Source organism: Phasianus colchicus, chromosome 2 (assembly GCF_987193195.1).
Source record: "Phasianus colchicus chromosome 2, bPhaCol1.hap1.1, whole genome shotgun sequence".
Taxonomy (NCBI): Eukaryota; Metazoa; Chordata; class Aves; order Galliformes; family Phasianidae; genus Phasianus; species Phasianus colchicus.
Window position 1 is genome coordinate 39,268,348 of NC_143437.1, and position 18,353 is coordinate 39,286,700.

Here is an 18,353-nt window from a genome sequence, read left to right on the forward strand (position 1 = left end):
CTGCTGTATGCTTTTATACTTCTCAAATAAATTCAAAGGGATTTATAAAGGTATTTTTAGTGGTACATAAGGAGCCAAGTAAAATATCATGATTTTGTTCCATTCTTAAGCATTATTATAGTGCTACAGTACAGCTGGCTAAATATAATCTATCCTATATTTCCCCAGCATATCCACTCTGTTGTTCATTTGTATAAAAAACATTAGAAAAGTGCAATTTAACTACAAACTCTCCAGAATACACAGTAATTTCACCATTATCTTTTACAGAATAAAAGAATGGGATTACTCTATTTGTGCCTATGCCATTTTTCTAAACGTCTGAGTACTTCATAGTGATTTTGCTCTCAAATTTTTACCCAAAGGTAATGCTATAGAAATAGATATCATTGGTTTTAATTCAGCCTAAGAAGAGTCTGTATAATATCGCCACTTTATACTGTCTAGAAAACACTTACCTCAGATAAATGACCCTCTGCTCCAAATGAAATGTCTTCAACAACCTGTTAGATATAAGTTATTAAATATATGGTAGATAGAAGTTGTATAAACATTAAGATTTCAATGGAACTTACAAAAACGGTATAGCACATAAAGTTATATAAGATGAACAATTATATCATTTCACTACACATCTATGAAATATTTCAGTTGGGTTTATAGTGGAGCTGTGGCAGCCACCCAATATTTGAAGCTAAATTTAAATACGTTTTATTAAAGTCTGACTTCTGGCTTCTCTGTTAAAACCAACATGGAAATGGGCTCTAAAACTGAAAAACTTACTATAGATTGAGATAAACTTATCTAGTGGACTTTTACCAACCTACATACACCATACAGAAGTCTACAAAAGTTTTCTAGCACAAAACTTCTAAGTCACTTTCAGCAAGAGAAGTGAGAGAACACCAGAGATGGTTTATATAATAATCTGTGGTAACTGTGGTTCCTCTCCCAAAACTTAATTGATCTGTAAACTCTATAAGCAATTAGCCAACATTTCCTTGATTGGTTGAGGAGCAGCCAAAAAAACACTCAGTTAATATTATTAGAAAAGCATTAATACTTACCATACACAACAATATAGAAAATATTTAAATAAACTGAGATAGGGGTATTGCTTTGATAGGTCAATACTTATTATCACAGGTATATATGTATTTGTATATTAAAGCATACAGTCATTACTCTGTCATGAGATCATTGTTATTATTGGTCATTTCCTAAGTCTATCTGAAGAAAGGTTGTTTAAATTTATTTTACCTGTAGTATTCATTTTCTCATTATAATTTTACTGTAACATAATTATTGCATGTATTGAGGCTCGAGGTAACAGTTCCTAAGAAGGCCAATGGTATCCTGCGGATCATTAAAAAGAATGTGGCTGAAAGGTCGAGGGAGATAATCCTTGCCTTCTACTCTGCCCTGGTGAGGCCACGTTTAAAATACTGCACCCAATTCTGGGCTCCCCAGTTTAAAAAAAGACAGGGATTTCCTAGAAGGAGTCCAGCAGAGGGCCACAAAGATTATTAAGGGCCTGAAACATCTCGCTTATGAGGAAAGGCTGGGTAACCTGGGTCTGTTCAGCCTGGGGAAAAGAAGACTGGGAGGTGATCTGATTAATGTTTATAAGTATCTAAAGGGGGGTTGGGAGGCAAATGGATGAGGCCAGGATCTTCTTGGTGGCGTGTAGCGATAGGACAGGAAGTGATGGCCTAAAACTTGAACATAGGAAGTTCCATACTAACAGGTAGAAGAATTTCTTTATGGTAAGAATGAGGCAGCACTGGCACAGGTTGCCCAGTCTCCTATGGAGATATTCGAGATCCATATCTGGACACCTACCTGTGCTACCCATTGTAGGATACCTGCTTGAGCAATGGGGTTGGACTCTATGAACTCTTGAGGTCTCTTCCAGTTGCTGCAGTTCTCTGATTTGGTTCTGTGAACTCTATCTAAAGAATTGGCATGATGTTTGCCAATAGCTATGACAGAATTACTCCCAACTAAGGGGCATCTTACTGCACAACAGTGTGTGTGAGTGGTCAGCAATGATCTGACCATTGCATACAAGCCAGCTGCTTTTTTTTTTTTTTTTTTTTTTAACAGCAACTCTTTCCCTGGGTTAATGCAGAAAACAGTCAAACACTGACTTTCACTCATGCTTAATGCTGACATTCAAAAAGATGATTAAATTTAAAGTTTCCAAATTACTTTTAAAGCTCTACAAACACAACATTTAATTAAAACTCAAATGAGAGCGCTGTTTATTTAGCTTTCTAAAGGCTCTGTCCTTTACACATGGCACAATTGCCTCCTGGATCACAGGCTATCTCAATTCATGCTAGTGGGCTGCTGCCTGCTGACTAAAGCTTTCTTGTTGGTTGCTCTTGCTAAATTCTGAAAAATGTGTCATACACTGTGATGACTTCTTTTTAATGAGAGACTTCACACTGAACATTACATTTTTTCCCCCACGATTGTCCATTTAATATGACTTTTTACTTACTGTAAAAACAGTGAGTGATATGAATGTTATGCAATGAAAGAACACTTTCCCAACACCAGTCAGTGATCAAGAAAAGGTTATGAAATGTCTTCCAAGGTGGCAAAACTGAAGAATGCAGATGTGAATAAAGAAAAACAGCTCTAACTCTTACCCTTTTTTCTTGCTTCAGTTATAGTGAAAAAAGAGAAATCATCCACAAAGAATTCTGATAGGATTGGTACCAAAAATGCTGACTTACTAAAGTTAACACTACTGAATTTTTATTTATTTTTTTTACCTTGTAACTTTAATCACCTCAATTTTCTTGAAATCTAGTAGGTGTTTCTTTCCTTCATAGTGATTAAGAGGGAACACTGCACAGCATGCCAGGCAGCAGCAGCAAAAGAAAAAAGGATAGGTCAGGAACTCCAGCTTGCAGTGCACACATACTCACATTCATCAAGACACTTGGTATTAAGGAGGTCCCAGCACACATACATCTCTGTTTATTAGTTATTGTTGATATTTCTAGTGTTATTAAAAGGTTTCTTTTACACATACATTACCAACAAGCAAAGGATAAAGCAAGATTTCCTAAAGAGTAGAATAGACAGGCATTTATGTCTGAAGAGAAATGAAACGTTACCATACTTTTTAGAAATCACTTGTACTTATTTATATCTAACTACAATTCTAACGATCTCGGCAACCTGGATCACGTGCAACGTGGGCAATGGAATTTGCATATAGTTTAAAAGCTTGGAATATTTCTGGAATGAAAACTAGAATTCATATTGAATTCCTCTGAGACCTGGGAGAAAAAACAAGTCCAATTAGTTCACAGAAGACCAACTGGAACTCACTGGCAGAGCACCTTATTTTCAGCAAGTCAGTCACTGTATGGAAAGTACATGCCTGTATGAAAATTCAAGAATCTATTTTAACTACATTAGACAGCAAGCTGACTTTGACATGACTGAAACTAGGACCACTGTCTATCACTTTGCTTCATCATTTTAAAAAATACTGTATTCGTCTGAGGTATCTGTAGTTGAGGGGTATACCTTAATTTCTAAGTAAATCAGATTACGTGAGGATAATTTTTCTGGCCCTATTTTATTTAATTTGACCAATAAATGAGTAATGATGTTTCAGTAAGCTGAGCTGCCAAAGCACACGATAGCCTTCGCCAGTTAACAGTCAGTTTTACAAATGAAGCCTTACTTACACTACCACAGTTTACTGCACAAATGAACTGGGGAAAAAAATACCACAGTGCTGTCCTAGAAAACAGTTATGACGACTAAGTAACTATTGATAGTTAATAAAACTGTGCTCACGTTTGATGGTAACATGTCCGGACTTTCAAAGAATTTACACCTTACATATTTTATATCAGGACAAATCATATATAATGATTTAAAAATGAAAAACAGCCATCCTGCAAAGCGGTATCTGAGGGCCTAAGGGAGGGGATATTTCCATTCATCTATTCTATTTTTCTTATTCTTCTGCTTCTTGTTTCTTCCTTTCTGCATACACAGTAAGATATAATTATATGCAAAATTGTATTTATAATATACATCAACAAAAGCAAATCCAGATACAACACGATATATAACTGGAACACTTCGTCTGTAGCATTTTGCCATCAAGTAAATGAATTCCCTGCACCTTCAAAGGCATCTGTACCTGTTTTTGTATTATTACTCCCTTGCTGTACTCTTTTGAAACTAGCTATTCAGTAAGCTCTAAATATAAAGAATGCCACTCTTCATTTTGCTTCAGTGATCAACCCTCCTTTTAGGTATTTCCTGAAGTAGAACAGAGAGGACAGTTGGAGGGATGGATCATTCTAGAAACAAGGTAACCACATTAAGTTAATCCTCTCACAAGGACAGCACAGCCTTGTAGATAATATAAAATAGGGTATCTTGACAAATACATGTTTTTCCATTAGATGCTTCCACTTGGTTATAAAAACAGACACCAGTAAGACTTTCTTTGGGCAACCCAGCCTTCTGACTACTGTGACTCATTCCAGAACCAAATATCACCAAACTTCATTTACCTTTATGTCATTCCAGGGGACAGCAGTCCCACTTTTCATGGAAGTGATTTGGGCTTGCAGATGAAATGATACCTATTGCATGAATTTCAAGAGTACTGCAGGAAAAAACCACAACACTGAACCCACCAGGGCTTCTCAGCTGCTCTTTAAAAAGGGAATCACAGCTTTCTGTACCCAGTCAAGCTGCTCATATTACTTCAACCTACTCATCAGGGATATAATATGAAAAAAAAAAAAAAAAAAGAGATCACAGAGAAAAAAACTTAAAGCCAGAGATGACCATTTCCAACAAAAATGCCCTCTATGTGGATTCAATCTGCAGAGCACCTTTCCTAGCCTGCAAGTACTGATGAACTCCACTTTAAAAACAGAATTTTACTCAAACAGAAGATTTTTACAGTAAGGTAACACCTTGCTTTCTGCTAAGTCTCAGCCAGAATAAATGCAAAATGTGATATCAGCTTTCAATGTAATGCACAGTTCAGTGGCACCTAGCACCACGAGTGATTAAGCACACTTTCAATTTTTGTCAATCAAATTCCAAGGTAGTAAAACTGACATCTCCTGTTGGAGTGCCTTTTTGTCACATTACTGTTATTGGGTGATGAAGCTTTTCAACAGCATTTTTTTTTTACCTTGACAGTGCAGTGATTTTATTTGTTTTTAGGTAGTTAGAAATATTTAAGCAAGGATGGCATTCCAGAGAAGAACACAAAAACTTCAAAGAAATTTCTCAGATCCTTTAACCCCCATGAATTTTTCCTTCTTTTAAGATTGGCTATGTGCTGGAAGCCGACTAGAAGCTGAGCTACAAAGCCTTTGACCTTTCCACTGGAGCAGGAAAACTCACCCACTCCCCACTTCAGCTAACACAGGGCTAACTAGTCAGCAGAATTAATTCAGAGTGAAACTCATCGGTATGATGAGGAGCAGCTGGTAATTTCTGTTAAATACTTAAAGAATCTTTAAGAAAATTGTTTTTCCTTTGAACCCTGATGTATACTCTGTATTCACTGCCTGAATAATTTCCACATTTTGAAAAGACTGATGGTTCCAGGAAAAAGAGTTGAAGGGCTTCTGAGTAGTTAATAAGCTATTTTATTCGTCTCTCATATTGGAGGACAGATGTTAAGATCAGTCTTAACCTGCCCTGCTGACCAGATTTAACTTTTTCTCTCAAAATAAGAAAGCACTATTGCTTCAAATCCAGCTGCAGGGTATTCCAGATACCTGTTTCAGCTTACTGTGCCTGGCACAGGGAACACTGTCCCACTTCGTGCCCTTTGGAAAGTGATCTTCTTTCTTCTTTTCAGAATCAGAAGGGCCATCAGCAGTCATCTCCAGCTCGTCCATTTGGTTCTCCACTTCCTCAAAGCCACAGCAACTGGTTTCTTTCAGTTGAAACCCTCGGAGCAACAGCTGACAGGCCTCCAAGTCAGCTTCCCACACTCTCTGAAGCAGCTGGCTCCCGCAGCTGAAATAAGAGCCAAAAGAAAATAAAACTGCAGTTCAGGGAGAACAGTTGCTATTTCAAGTAACTTCGGGGTTACTGCTTGTGATTAGATAGGAAAACAAAAACAATGGAAAAACAACAGCAAATCGAAATGCTTCCACGGAGTTATTTCAAACTGAAAAGCAAAAATGTGATGGTCTTATTGCAAAGCAAATAATTAAAAAGAAATCTTTAAGATGTTGTTTCCAACTGTACAGCGTACACTGGCTACATGTGACCATCTCCTGACTCGGTGCAAGTCCAGAAGCCTTGCACTCACCACCAGTGCTTTCTTGATTTTATCTGGTAAGCCAGCCCAAAAGCAGTCATGCAGCTTTTGAATTCTTGTAGAAGATAATGGATCAGCAATCACATTATTTACCATGTTAAATCAGCTCTAGTGTTTAGAAAATAGGTACAACCATGACTTCTAATTTTTTCATTATGCAGAAATGTGCATGCTTCGACCTAGAGAATCAGTTTAAGCTGGTAATACCCTCTCTTTCAGACTTCTACTTTTGAATGTTGTCCTTAGCTCTCCCTAAAGTGTTCTTTTGGGTTTTCTTGTGTATGTGTTTTTTCTTTTTAATTTTGTAATTCTACAAAAAAAAAATTATTAGGAAATTCAAAATACCAAATTTCTTCATGCTTTTAATCTATTACTCATTTCCAATAGCTGTACATGTACATTACAAATACATGTAAATTACAAATACTGAGATTTGTTCAAGTAGATATTGTCATCTGAAGTAAAAAAGGAATTCTAGGAATAGTCACTTCTCCAGAACATGGCACTGAATACTAACATCACATTGCTCTGAAGAGATGTGGTCACATCTCCATTTAATACATCTTGTCTCTAAGGAACCAAAGGGATTAAGTTGCCTGCAAAAATATAGAAGATCAGTGGTATGGCCTGGAATGGGATTCAGAAGCACTGATTCCCATGGCAATACACACTTCCAGGCAGAATTGAATACTAATATCTAATAACCACAATACTTTTTCTCAGTGCTTTTCAAATTATATAATTTGCAATATAATAGCAGGCAATTAAAACTGATTAAAAGAAGGAAAATAACTATTTGATTTTAAATTTTCTGACCAAATTAAATACTAGCTTATCTTTTATTCTGTATGAGGGATAAAGGAGCTGTACTGCTTACAATGAATTCATTAATCTAACAAAGGTACATTTTTGAACTCTGCAAACACAAGATGCCAAGCTGTACATTTCACAAAGCAGTATTTTGAGACTGAATCAAAACTGGGTTCCATAAGCTGAGGTACTCGATCTGGTCTTATAAGTCAGAACCAGTGGTTATTGAAGGCAGTATGCAGCACGAGGTCTGCAAATTGGTCTCCCTCATGTTGTTCATAGTGTCACTATTTAGTAAAAAAAAATCTTGACTGGATTATAGTTCTATGTAGGAAGCATTTTACTTCCCAAACCAGAAACACTAAATAACCCCCACTGTTTCTGTACTTGTCAGTCACACCATCATGGTTGCACAGAACATTTCTTGGCAGATATGCATACGCCCATTTACTACTTGCTTTTTGTGGAAGTTTGTTTGCAGTTATATATGCCATATTATAAAAGGATCAAGACACACTACAAGCCTGAATAATAATTTTCAGTGAATAGCTTTGTTTTGGCTCTTCATTTTAATGAAGAACTCTAACAGAACTGGGACAGAGATACTGATACATGTGGTACACACAGTGGAAAGGATGAACAACATACATAAAAGTTATTGTGCCTGGGCTGCACTTATTCATCACCGACTCAGCTTCTTAGTCAACATGCTTTTGGTTATGACTTATCCCTGTTTTATTAATCAGCAATAACTGAATATACCTCTATTGGGTATATTGGGATTGGGTTTGTGTTTTATTATTCCTATATTTATAAATACTTTAGGATGTATTAATCTCCAGATGCTATATGCCTGTCTGTACATTCCTAATGAAGTGGTATGTGTGGCAAGTTCAGCAGAGGTGGGAGAAATTATTTACTGGAATCCACAACACGTCACAATCCATCAACCATTTATACAGACTCGGTTACAACAAAGCATACCTTAATCACCCAAAGATTCTGAACTTCCAAGTGCCAGAGGGCTCATGAGTCCCAAGTGCTGGGTTTTGTACAAATACCATCCAGATTACAAAGAGCTACATGCAGGCAGGAATGTTCAAAGAAACACTGAGACAACAGTGGACTGAACGTAGCACATTAGTCACAGTACAACAGTTCAATTAGTTACATCAGCAAGTAATTAGTCTAATCACAGTCAAGCACATGGAGGTATCACAGTGAATGAGAATTCCAAGGATTTGCAGGAGGCCAATGAAACAAGTCTGTGGTTGCTGAAATTTTCCATTCCTCCATAAACTAATCATGGAGGAAAGACAAAAGATGCTAGTATAAAAGCATAATGGGCAAGCGATGGATACCAGTGTTGTTCAACGTCTTCAGATGGAAGGCTAGCTGTTATGTTTAACGTAACAGAAAAGAAGGAATCAGTGAAGAAAATCAAACAAAACGACATGATCAGAATCACAGAGTTTAAAAAGAGGAGGGAGAGAAAGAGAACAGTCACTGCATTAGCAATGGCATTTTGACTGGATGAGGGTAGGGCAAGACTGCTTTTGTCAAGTTGATGTCAGAGAAATGTATGTTGAAATAACTGAGATGCAAGACTCGATACAAGTAATTTTTTATCTGGATGGATAGCTCAGATGGATCTTATCTCCATGATACCATTCAAAAAGAATCTACACCAGCAGGCCTAGCTGACCTGAAGAGTGTCTGAGACATCCACAACACAAATAGAAACAGGAAGGAGAATTCTGGATTCAGTCAAGTTGATGATGATGAAAGAACTGTCACAGAAACAGAGCTGTTTATAGACAGGAGGAAATGACTGTGGAACAGAGAGGCTTATCTGTAAGCTCTCTTCATACAGCAGCTGTTGAAATTGTAGTTGCAGATGCTTTTGCAAAGTCTCAAGTAGGAAGTGGCAGCCATATGTATTTTTCCAAGAAACACCACCAAACACCAGGAAGTGCAGGAATAAGGAGGGCAACTTCAATCTAAATGTAACACTGTGTAAAAATCTTGTTGAGAGTCAAATCCAACAAGGATTCTCTTTCTTCCTTGAACATTGCTCCTCAGTCTTTCCACAAGATTCCCAGAAATACCGAAGGGAGTTCTTTATGTGGCTCTCAGCACAACATTATTCTAAAGCTATTTATAGTGTTAACTGGAACTCTGAGAACACGACTTTCTTATTGAAAGCTTTGCAGACATACAAAAGGCACACTCAGTTCCGGAATATTATACCCTAAATGAAAACATGCCTATGTAAAAATAGTCAAAAGACTTTACATTAAGCCTCATTTAGAAAAAAATCCCCCCCAAACTCCTAGAAAGTAAATTGGAATCAACACAGGGAGATGTCAGTACTTGTAAATCTCACTGTCTCTCACTTTTAGGAATGCCAATTTGTGAGTGAACTGTTAAAAGTGGTTTATGACACACTGAGGTCAACATTGTATGTTGATACAAGATCTTGCTTATTTTAAGGACAGCAAGGGGAAATCCCTGTAAGAAGCCACTGAGAGTAAGAGCAGAGCTAAAAGTCTACATAGCACAACATATATTTGGAAACTGCATAAACAAAGGCTAACTTAGGAAGGGTGATTAACTAAGAAGATCTACTCCAGACAATTTCCTTCTAATGCATGAGCCATTACCCTTTTCCAGTACTAGGCACGTTTGTTCACACGCTGTACTCACTGACACTCAAGGTAGTTTTCTCTTGACAAGCAAACAAAGTGCAACAACAACAACTGGGCAGAAAACAAAGGGATTTTCACAGATTTTCACAGTTAAAATTATGGGAAAATAGTGAGGCTGATGGAAAACAGCAATCAGAGTCTTTGCTCTATACACGGCTTCCCTGTTGTTCTACTGTACAAACTAGGGAAAGTTTGTATGTATTTTGGTCTCTAGTATCCTACTTATATTTTGCAACACGAGGAAAGAACTATATTTTCTTACTCCGCATTTAGTTACATCTTTGCTGTCTTTTCTTAAGGCAACAGCCACACAGTGAACAAAGCGAGCAAGCAAAGGAAAGAAAATATGGAGCAATATTTAACTGACATTAGAGTTAATGTCAGAGTAACTGAACTAGAGGATGGAAGAAAACCATATTGCTTTACTCTTTGCAGAAACCCACCCTTCTGATTTGTTTTATTGTATTAATTCGTTCATGTATTAAGAGCTCTATTTGTATTTGCCAAGTATTTACAACTTCAGGAATATGGGTAGCTTTTCTCGTTTATAAAAACAAGGTTTCCAGCCTGATTTGTTCTCAATTTTAATGTTAGCTGAATATTTTAAGATACCTACAGCAAATCTGCTGAACAAACTGAGAACTACAGTATTCCTATCAGTATGTCACAAGAGGCTATAGGCAGAGGAAGGCTCATAACCCTGTTTTCCCTGTCCATTTGGCTGATGTGCAACAGCGGTTTGATAAGGGAGAAGGTATAGCTAGGGCTCATTGTATTGCTACTCACAGATGATGAACTTAGAAGAAAAAAAGGGTCAGGAAAAGGGAAAAAAAACTTGAACTCTGTCTGAACAGCAAAACTTTCACACACACCCCCCCCCCATGCCTGCACCCCAGAAATCACCTTTTCTGAATGTCTGAAATAAAAAAAAAAAAATCTTTTTTTTTCCTTTTCTTCCTGCAACTTTCTCTAATCCTATAAACCCCTTCTATACACACCAGTCACAGAATCTCAATTTCACAACTCAATTCCCTGCATTGTGCCTCTTCTCTGCGATCTCCTCAGGAGCTGAAAATCTCATGAATTCACTTTGTATTGTTTTGATCATGTGTTTCTCCCCCAGTGTGCGAGAGTTATTTTTCCTACTCCCTTATTTCAAAGCTCAGTGACAACACTTATTTGCTGTTCGGCACTATTACTGCATTTCTCCATGTAAAAACAAGACTCACTCCTAGGAGGTTAGGAGACTTCATACTCCCCTGCCAGATGACAACCTACTCGTACTCCTACTTTACAGACTAAATAGAACTCCTCAGCAAAGTCTGAAGCTTGCAGTATGTTTCTCTGACACAAGCGATTTGCTTCTCTAACCTTGCCTTCTCCCTTGTAAAACATACAATAATATCTAGCAGACTATGCAACACAATATTTTACTGAAAGTAGCTTGAAGAAAATAACAAGTAGCTGACACTCTTTAAATGTGATATTTAATGACTTGCTGGAGAATGCTCTGGACCACAAACAACAAGAAATCAATCCTCAAAATCTCCAACTAACTTCTAGACTCCTACATTTTTAACATCTAAAGTTATGCTCTAGGATGACTTTTCTAACACCTATATTTATGAGCCACGAACTTGTTCTCTGTGCAACAGAGAACTACTCAAAGACATAATAGTGCAGTAGACATAGACACTGCTTTCTTGCAGCTGAAAGAATGGATAATAGGAGTGGTTCTGCTTTCTACAGCATCTCAGGAGCAGAAGCAAATGTGCAAAGAGGAACAGATTTGAAGAAAGAAGTGAGCTGAGCCTCCAGCCCAGACTAGCCCTCAACACTGTGTTTGTGGCATCCTCCTCTTGTCTACTCAGGGATGTAGTAGGGCAGAGTATACCTGGTGATGCAGTGGGCAGAGTACCAGAAACCAGGCCTCCTGCATCCTTCTAACCCCTACAGTGTTGCTAGGGAATGCCAACGTTCTTCTAATTACGCTGGGGTTAAGAGCTATCTCTTCTTGGCTTGGTGATCAAGAAGAAGAACAAAAGTTCAATTCCCAATTTGTTCCAAAATTCTAGAGGACTACAAATACAATCAAACTCCTAATTCTTACTTACTGGGAGAATAGAGAAGAATATCTCCTTATGAAGTATGCTCTGGCCTACATGTTTCACGTTGCCTAGTTTAGTATCCTACTGATGGTGCTGTTAGAAATCCCACTCATAAATAGATGACACTGCAAACACCCTAATGCCAGTGTAAGAAACATAGAATGAAATTGAAACATAACAAAACCACTTTGGAAGGAAAAACACCATGCTGCAACACAGCTAACACAAATGCTACACGAACTCCTTCAGACTACTGCTGCCTCTTTCACGGATCTTGCTTCTTTCACATCTCTCTTTGCCCCTGTCTGAACCATCACTCCAGGGACAGTGTATCTTCCCTGCTGGCTTACCAACAACTATCTCCAAAGGTCTTTATATTCTTTCCAGATGAAAACTTAACTCTTACCTTCCCTGCTTTTCTTCCCTTTGCCTAATTAACACCACTAGGTGTTAACCACTTTATCTAGTGGTTAACACCGCCATTTTATTGCTTGCAGTAGAACTGGATAAAGTCCTGAGATGAGAATTCTTTGAAAGACCAGGTACAAAATAAATGTACAGAGAATTACCTATGTGGTAAGATCTAAATACACAACCCATATTGATGCCTATTGTGTTCTAATTGTCAACAATTTTAATGGATTGTTTTATCTTTGTCCAAAGGATTTTACAGTATGTGAGAATGTGAAAATGTATGTATGTGAAGAGGTATATGCAGAGAGAAGATATGCCCTTTTAATTAGTATACTTTTAAGGTAATGGTAGTAGCACTGAAGTCAAAATCAATGTACCATGTCTTTTATTTTTATCACAGTGATAAAAATAACTGACAAAGTGATACAAAGAAATTGACAAAGCAGGATAAATAAAGGGGAGCCATGAGCGTAGGCAGTTTCCAGTGTTGTACTTGTAACTGAATTACTTTTGCCAGCAGCTGAGATGCACACTGCTGAAAACATAACCTTTAGAGTAGAAATCAGGACAAACTGTGCATTAGGAGGAAGAGCTGCAAGTGGACCGTTAACTTCACTTTAAAGTATGTGGCCCCTCATGGTGATCTCAGTGAAGAGAAAAACATACATGTCTGATAATGTTTGCTACTTTTTTAATTAAAAAAAAAAAAAGCCTGTAAACTACAGAATCATTATCCACAAACTTTTCTACTCAAAATAAAGCATTGCCTATTGTTTTGGGGATACTGAGGAACCAAAAGCTAAACTGAAATCCACAGAAGAAAAAACTGATATAAGAAGTTAATTCTGTCTTATGCTGACAGTTTTTGTGAAATGTATTTATGCTTTATGATTGCTCTTCCTTTTCTGAAAGAGCTGTTCAAAATAAGGAGGATGAACAATTTCTCTAGTGCTTAAAACCAGTAATGGAAACTTGATTAAGGTTATTAAAAAAAAAGATAGCATACAATGCTGAACAACTTTTTTTGTTTTCTCTTCAATCCTCCAGCCGTTTATTTTATCCAGCACAAAACTTTAATCACAGCCTGTCATTTTTCTATCAATATTCAATGTCACCGTGTTATCCTTAAATTATCTCCACTGGAAACACAAAATGACAGGCTGCTGCAGTTGATGCTTTTCACTTTGATCGTTAATGCAAGATAGATGTGGGAATGGAAACCTATGCATCAAATGCAGGAAATCAACTAATTTACAAGGGAAGGAGGAAGGCACCTTGTAGGAAGAATTTACTACTCAATTTAGTCCCTACATTTATTGTAGTTTATTTTTATTATATTACCTAATCTATAATGTCGAAATTCACTGCTTGCTTTTAAGACTATTTATTTCTCTTAAGAAAAGGTATAGAGTTACGAACCTTTACCCTCACCTCTACTGAGAACATTAATTATAAATAGTCTGTTCTAAAAGAGAAAAACTTAACTTTGATAGATGAAGAGAAAGCGATCAGGGAATTCTTCTTATTAAGCAAGCCACAAAGCCAGCTTCTCAACCATAGTTTATCATTCACCTCGTTCATAATCTGATTAAGCACCTTCATGTTTGTAGCAACACTGATAACTCAGTCTGCATCCCACTTGCCTTTGGCTCCTACAATAACAGCAAAGTCCCGCAATGTCATTAAACAGTCGGATTTTATTTTATTTTATTTTTTTTTTTTGGGTGGATGGAGATTGCTGGAATTAGATCTTTATCTGTATTATTTAATATCTGATCCCAAATGAGATTTAAAGGAGGGACAGAAATTAAGCCTAGTTTTGGAAAGCACGTATCTCAGGGTTCGTGCATTTTTCTAAGGTCTGTTCAAATCACTGAGCTGTCGCACAACCCTAAGTACTATCACGAACTTGAGCCTCAAAATAGATTCAAATTCTAGTGGCTTTCAATGAAACTGAAGGAAATTAGTGGCTTTCAAAGCCACAACCAGCTCTAATCCCAAAAATTACATTTGTTTCTAAAAGTATGCAATGGGAAGAAAACACAGCATTTGAATTGAGGCCACATTCTCAGCTGTCAGAAATCCATGCTGTTGCAATCACAGCTATGTCTATTTATACCGACAGAAGAATGCATTCTTATCGCAAACCAATTAGAATAATGAGCCTGATCTCTTAGTGTTTATTATCATCTCTGGCCACAAGTGCTAGGAAGTGTACAGAAGGAATTTACAATTCTCCCATGTTTATTCTTTATTCACCTCTGCTCTCTAATTTAAAATGCCACAGTTTATAATAAATTCCCTCTCTGAAAGGGCGCCAGATTGCGAATATCAGTGTCAAGTGAATTTGGGAACATGAATCATCTTGTGTACTGCTGACTGAGCAAGAATTAAGCACACATAAAGAAATGCCCTTTTAGAAAAGATACTATCAGGAGAGATAACATATTCTCACCATGTAGGAATGTACCTTGAAACTGAACCTTTGTAACTAGAAAGACATATCTGGAAAAATGAGAGAGCTGGCAAAATACTGATGTCAATAGGTGAATGCTTCCAGAGCTTTCCTGAAAGAACTGTAGGCACAATACAAGCCACTGGAGCTGTGAGGTTGAATAAGGTCAAATCCTGTACTGGTATAGAGAAAAGGCCTACAGATTCTCCCTTTTGGATCCTGTTAGTTGCAACATGCAGGTTGGGGCCGGCATGCCTGCTCAACCTGGCAATGTGCTCCCATCAGTTAGTACATTAAGTAATGAATGCTTCCAAATGCCAGGGGGAAGGACTGTTCCAGTTGTAGGCAAGGCAGAGTTATCCTACATGTTCCTATTCAGGGTATGCAGGTGGTGATATCTTATTTTTGAGTCTAGGGAAGTACTCAAAAAGAGCAGCAGTAAGAAAATGCATGTCCATTTATGAACAACTTTTTTGCCAAGTTCAGAAGGGATCAGATCTTCCTCAGTACCTATATTAACTTACATGCAGCCACCAGGGTTCTGTTAAAATAGCATCAACTTAACATCACCGATACTAAGGTAACAAACAGCTTTGCACATCTCTCCCTCCTCCATGTATGTACACAATCACATGTCCACAGTGGAGAAAGCTTTGCATGAGAGCAGCCATACACAGTAGACCAGCCATTTACAGCACTCACCTTCATCTCAGCAAAAATTAAAAGACCGAAAAATCTCATAATATTACTGAAAACAGTCATCTGCTTAAATGGATGCTTTTCATCAAGTTATCAAACTCAATCCCAAGTTTTGGAGTGCCTCTCAGCTGACACTGTTGTCTTACAAAACATCTGCAAATAATGCTAGTGCTGTTGCACATTGTTTCCATTATCCGTATGGGAAGATGAAACCTCTGTACTTTAGCTTGACAGAGCAACCAAAGGCAACGCCTGAGTAGCTACACACAGCAAATACATTCTGTTCTTCCTAGAAACTATAGAGTCAAGGTGAAGGTCCAGGACCTCATCTCAAAACATACTCTGAAAACCAGAGGAGGATATCAATGGCTAAGGACACACTCTTTCTGAAACAAGTGGAGCTTTCTATCTCACAGCCAAAGCCTCTTTGCATGGGAAATGAAAAAATATTTAAAACAAGCTCACTGCCTCAACCTTTCCTTCATTAATGCAATTACAAATTCGCACAAACACCTGCAAGGAAAACTGTACAGGCTTTCAAGTCAAAATGCCAATGAAGCCAGTGCAACTGATACTAGCCATGTCAGACATTCACCATGCACAGAATGGGATCCTCTCACATTCATGAGTATCAATGATTAAGGAAAAAAAGATGAATTAGAATTACAAACTCTTAATAAAATTCACATAATTCAGTGGCGTAGGAAGAGATGACAAAACATGAAAGACTGCAAATGCCTGACAAAAAAAATAAATAAATAAAAGAGAAAACATTACTTCTGCTCCAAAACTGAGAAATCTCAGCACACCAAAGCAGCAGCAGAGAGATGTGGAATTACTTATTCTTGGTGAGGCAAGAGTTTGCAGAGTAGAGGACTACTGTGACGATAATGAGTTCCAGCAGATTGTTGAACTGTAGTTTTGCAGGCATGACTGACCAGCACTAGAACAATGCAGCGTAAGAAAAAGGCATACAGGCAAAGAAAAGATCCTAACAAAATACACAATTACTAATCATCTAGAAAGGCTGTGAACTTTTAGCACTTTTTTTTTTTTTTGTAAGCAAGGAAAATACTTTCTGTTTTTAGAAGAGGAGACCCAGCCTTGCCCTCTGATGATTTTTGCTATGATAAGTATAAAATTAGTGGAATGCAAAGAGCCTGAAGGGAGGGAGTGAAAGGAATAAGATTTCTTATGAATAAGCAGCACAATCCTCTGTCACTGAGGCACAGTGTTGCCTATGCTGCACACTAACTACTGAAGTTAATTCAGTAACTTTAAAAAAAAACCTCTAGCCTGGATGAAATCTTAATTAATATGGATAGTTACTAAAGGCTGTGTGACCATGTGCTTTGTTTTTTCTAAAGCTTTAAGAGACATTGGAAAGTGGCCCCAAATCTGACCTCCTTTTTCTTTAAAAACAACAACAACAAAACCAAGCTACTTTTAATACTGAGACCAGATTTAAAAGGAACAGAGCTTTCCTCTGCTTATCATAAACCAGTATTTTCACATACCAAAGTTCCTCCATCTCCCAATTAAAAAGATAAAAATAAATCAATATTTGTAATCCAGCATTCCTAAACTAGTGAAAAATAAAGTAATTTTAAAAAGTTAAAGGATAAAGAGCCATGAAAACCACTAAGTTTGCAATTCTTGAGCTCTTCTTCAGTTTACTGTTTCATATAGTAGCCAAACATTAATTTTAAAATGTTCTGGGAACAGTATTTATAAATATATATATTTCCTTAAAGAGGAAAAGTAAAATCTGTGAATGCTTCCTTCCCCATAGAGAAATACTAGATTTGAAAGCCTGCCCAGCACAGCCCTTCTCTTCTGCAAAGGGTCCTCTTCAAACCTCAGCCAGCAGATGCTTACTTGGGAATCAAAACAAAGTTCTTTTCCACTAGCAGCAAGCACTTTCTTTACCATTACAGAGCCAGAAGATCCCTGCCACAAAAGAGATGGTGGGTCCCACTGGTACAATTATCTCCTATCTGGTGAATGCCAGGAGCGATGATCTCTTTCATTTTTGCACTTGGTATTTGAGTGTGTACATATGTGCACCACTCTGTCCCCACTGAAACCAGGATTCTTGGTAGAAGAAGGTTACATTCTTTGCCCTACCTCATCTTTACAGCCCATGCAGAATGTGTTCATCCATAGATGGGTGGGAATACTGATAATGGTAGTGCTGGAGGACACAAGTACGATGTTGGGAACCAAGAGTTGTATCCTGGCAGAAGATGCAAGTTGGTCTGCAAAGGATCTCTGCCATGGTAGCAGATCACCACGAAGATGAAATGCATATTATGCCCAAGAGGCATGATTACAAACTGTAATCTGCTGCACTTTCAGAAAGATTATTTCAGTTTACACCCCCAGTGGAAACTGAAATAATCCAGAAACAAAAAGAACAGCAAACATTTTTCCCTTTCCTCCAGTCCTAGTTAATCTAGGCTAATCCATTCCATGAAGAAGTATCATTAAATTTCTCATGAGGTTATTTAGATTTAAATTTGCTAAGCATTTCTAAGATACTGTGTGCTGGCAGGACATTGCAGACATTTTCAAATATATTGCAAGGGACTGTGAAGACAACAAGAACATTTAATTAGAGTCTGCACTATGGTCATACAGTCTAAGATACCTTGGAAACAGTCTCCTAAGTTTAAAGGTGAGAAAAAAATTTCTATGAATCGAGTGCATTTCTATATTTCTACTTTGACTTTTTTTTTTTTTGTCCTTGTTGACATACAGAGAGAAGATGCACAAAATAAACGTACTAAGAAATACAGCTAGAAACAAAATGAAGAAAGTAA

At 37.4% G+C, this 18,353-nt stretch overlaps 1 protein-coding gene across 2 annotated transcripts in view; it reads right to left on the minus strand.

The window, feature by feature from the left end:
* The window catches only part of DISC1 (DISC1 scaffold protein), a 203,864-nt gene that overhangs the window by 16,330 nt on the left and 169,181 nt on the right, over positions 1-18,353 (minus strand). Inside the window, exons 11-13 of one of the 2 annotated variants that reach the window (XM_090135430.1) lie at positions 5,787-6,030; positions 2,784-2,859; positions 459-503 (exon numbers count right to left, since the gene is read on the minus strand). In XM_090135430.1, the coding sequence (XP_089991556.1) occupies positions 2,818-2,859; positions 5,787-6,030 (286 nt within the window). In that variant the 3' untranslated portion in view covers positions 459-503; positions 2,784-2,817. Of the gene's footprint in view, positions 1-458; positions 504-2,783; positions 2,860-5,786; positions 6,031-18,353 lie in introns of those variants that run through there. The other variant, XM_090135429.1, reaches the window with a different exon arrangement.